At 41.6% G+C, this 2,303-nt stretch overlaps 1 protein-coding gene across 2 annotated transcripts in view; it reads left to right on the top strand.

The window, feature by feature from the left end:
- Ipo5 (importin 5) overlaps nucleotides 1-2,303 on the top strand; it is a 41,769-nt gene that overhangs the window by 7,836 nt on the left and 31,630 nt on the right. For both annotated transcript variants that reach the window (XM_029541476.1, XM_029541475.1), the window contains exon 3: nucleotides 1,771-1,963. In XM_029541476.1, the coding sequence (XP_029397336.1) occupies nucleotides 1,771-1,963 (193 nt within the window). The remainder of the gene's footprint in view (nucleotides 1-1,770; nucleotides 1,964-2,303) is intronic.

A 2,303-nucleotide genomic window follows, 5' to 3' on the forward strand; every position in this document is an offset into this window, starting at 1 on the left:
CGAGACAGGGTTTCTCTGTATAGCCCTGGCTGTCCTGGAACTCACTTTGTAGACCAGGCTGGCCTCGAACTCAGAAATCCTCCTGCCTCTGCCTCCTAAATGCTGCGAATAAAGGTGTGAGCCACCACGCCTGGCTTATAGTGAGGATTTAAGTGTAAAAGGAAAGGTGCCCCAAAAGAAAGCTACACCCCAGATTCTTGGTTTTTAACTATGTACATATTCCTTTGTGTGTGCATGTGTATTTGGAGTCCAGGGGTGACTCAGGTCCCCACAATCCCACACTTCCCTTTATTTTTTAAGATAGGATCTCTCACTGAACCTGGATTGATTGGCTAGACTGGCTACTCATCAAGGTCCAGGATTTCTCCTGGTTCTGGTTTTCCAGCCCTGGCATTATAAGCACATGTTATTATACCTAGCTTTTTACAACCACTTTTCTAGCTGAGACATTTCCCTAGTCCATCTTCTTTTTTTAAAAAGATGGTCTCATATTATAGCCCAGGCCACTTGTAATTGTGAATCTCCTGTATCTGCCTAGCCAGGGAGTTAGGATGTTTAGTGAATTATCTATTGTACGAGATTCAGATTTACTGGAATTTTAATATATTTCCTCTGTGGTAAAAATGGCTTTTATAGTTTGCTATTCTTGTGTGTTTAGTATCTGATTTTATCGTTTCATACCATAAAGTATTTATGTACTTACAGTCTTTACAGTACTGAATATCTCTTACTTTAGGAAGTGTTGAATGCTCAGGTCTAGAAAACCCTGCCTACAAACCTTGCGTACTTAGCAAGGTCATAGGTACTCTTTGCTAACAGTCAAGCATTTGCTTGTGAGATTTGATGGAAATGAAAAACAACGTATAGTGGCCACTAGTCAGTCCTTCTACACATTGTAATTCAGAATGGTGTGAAGATGCTTACAGGGTGATTAACAGTATAACAGTAACAACTAGGTGGCTGCTTTGCTTGATGGTTAACAAGGAAACTACCTGATACAGTAAAGCCAGTCACAAAGTGAAGCCATGTTCAATTCCATGTGAATCTTGATTTGGCTCAGGGATTAGCTGTGAAGGAACCTCTACATCCTGACTGGCATCCTTTTCAACTTTCTGTGATTAACTCAAGGAGTAATACATAGAAGTTATTATAAATATATTCCACAGGGGTTTGTTGGTTTTGTTTCATTTTTGAGACAGGAGTTTTCTGTGTAGCCCTGGCTGTCCTAGAACTCACTCTGTAGACCAGGCTGGCCTGGAACTCCGAGATCCGCCTGCCTCTGCCTCCCGGCTGCTGGGATAAGAGGGATGCGCCTCTCACCACCCCCCAGCTCCACGTGTAGATCTAAGAATGTACACATGGAGGTAGATCATCAGTGCATGGTAGCTACTGGGCACTTGCAGGTTTGATCACAGTAGAGAATCATAAATGGATTTCATAGCATTTTGACAAAGAGCCTAGTGAGGAAGGGCAGTTAATGACAAGAATAATCCAAACTGAGCTGAAGGTGAAGTAGGGAAGGCAAAGCCAGATGGGCAGTGATTCACGTTCCCCCAGAAGTATCAATTTGAATTTTCAAGTGTTTGGAGTTTCTTGCCTATGCTTTCTAGATAGATCATTGTGACCAGAAAGAGTTAATTATTTTTAAAAACTAAACGGTGCTTTGAAACGAGTTATAAAAATAGGACAGTGAAACCCATCAATGGCACAGGGTTGGAAATCTTTTCTCTAGTAAGACATGAGGTTAATAACAATGTTATCTATTTATAGGCTAGACAAATGGCCGCTGTTCTCCTAAGACGTCTTTTGTCCTCTGCATTTGATGAAGTCTATCCAGCTCTTCCATCAGATGTCCAGACTGCCATCAAGAGTGAACTGCTAATGATCATTCAGATGGAAACACAATCCAGCATGAGGAAAAAAATTTGTGATATTGCTGCAGAATTGGCCAGGAATTTAATAGGTGTGTGCATAGTAGGGCTCCTTAGTTGCTCCTGTGTGTGTGTTTGGGCATTTTTGAGACACAGTCTTAAGTTGTCCTGGCACATGCGGTTGCCCTGTCCTGTCGTCCTGTGTGCTGTGTACTAAAGTATCTGTCCCTTGTCTCCTTTCATGTGGCTGGCTTTTTTAAAGGCCTGGCTGGTCTCTAACTCATGACAGTCCCGCTCCAGCTGCCTAAGTGGGGTGAGTGGCAGCAGGTGAGAGAGTCAGCATGCCCAGCTTTCATACTCCGCCTTTTTTTCTTTTTTTAAAGATTTATTTATTTATTTATTTATTTATTTATTTATTTATTTATTATATGT

This window comes from Mus pahari, chromosome 8, assembly GCF_900095145.1.
Source record: "Mus pahari chromosome 8, PAHARI_EIJ_v1.1, whole genome shotgun sequence".
NCBI lineage: Eukaryota > Metazoa > Chordata > Mammalia > Rodentia > Muridae > Mus > Mus pahari.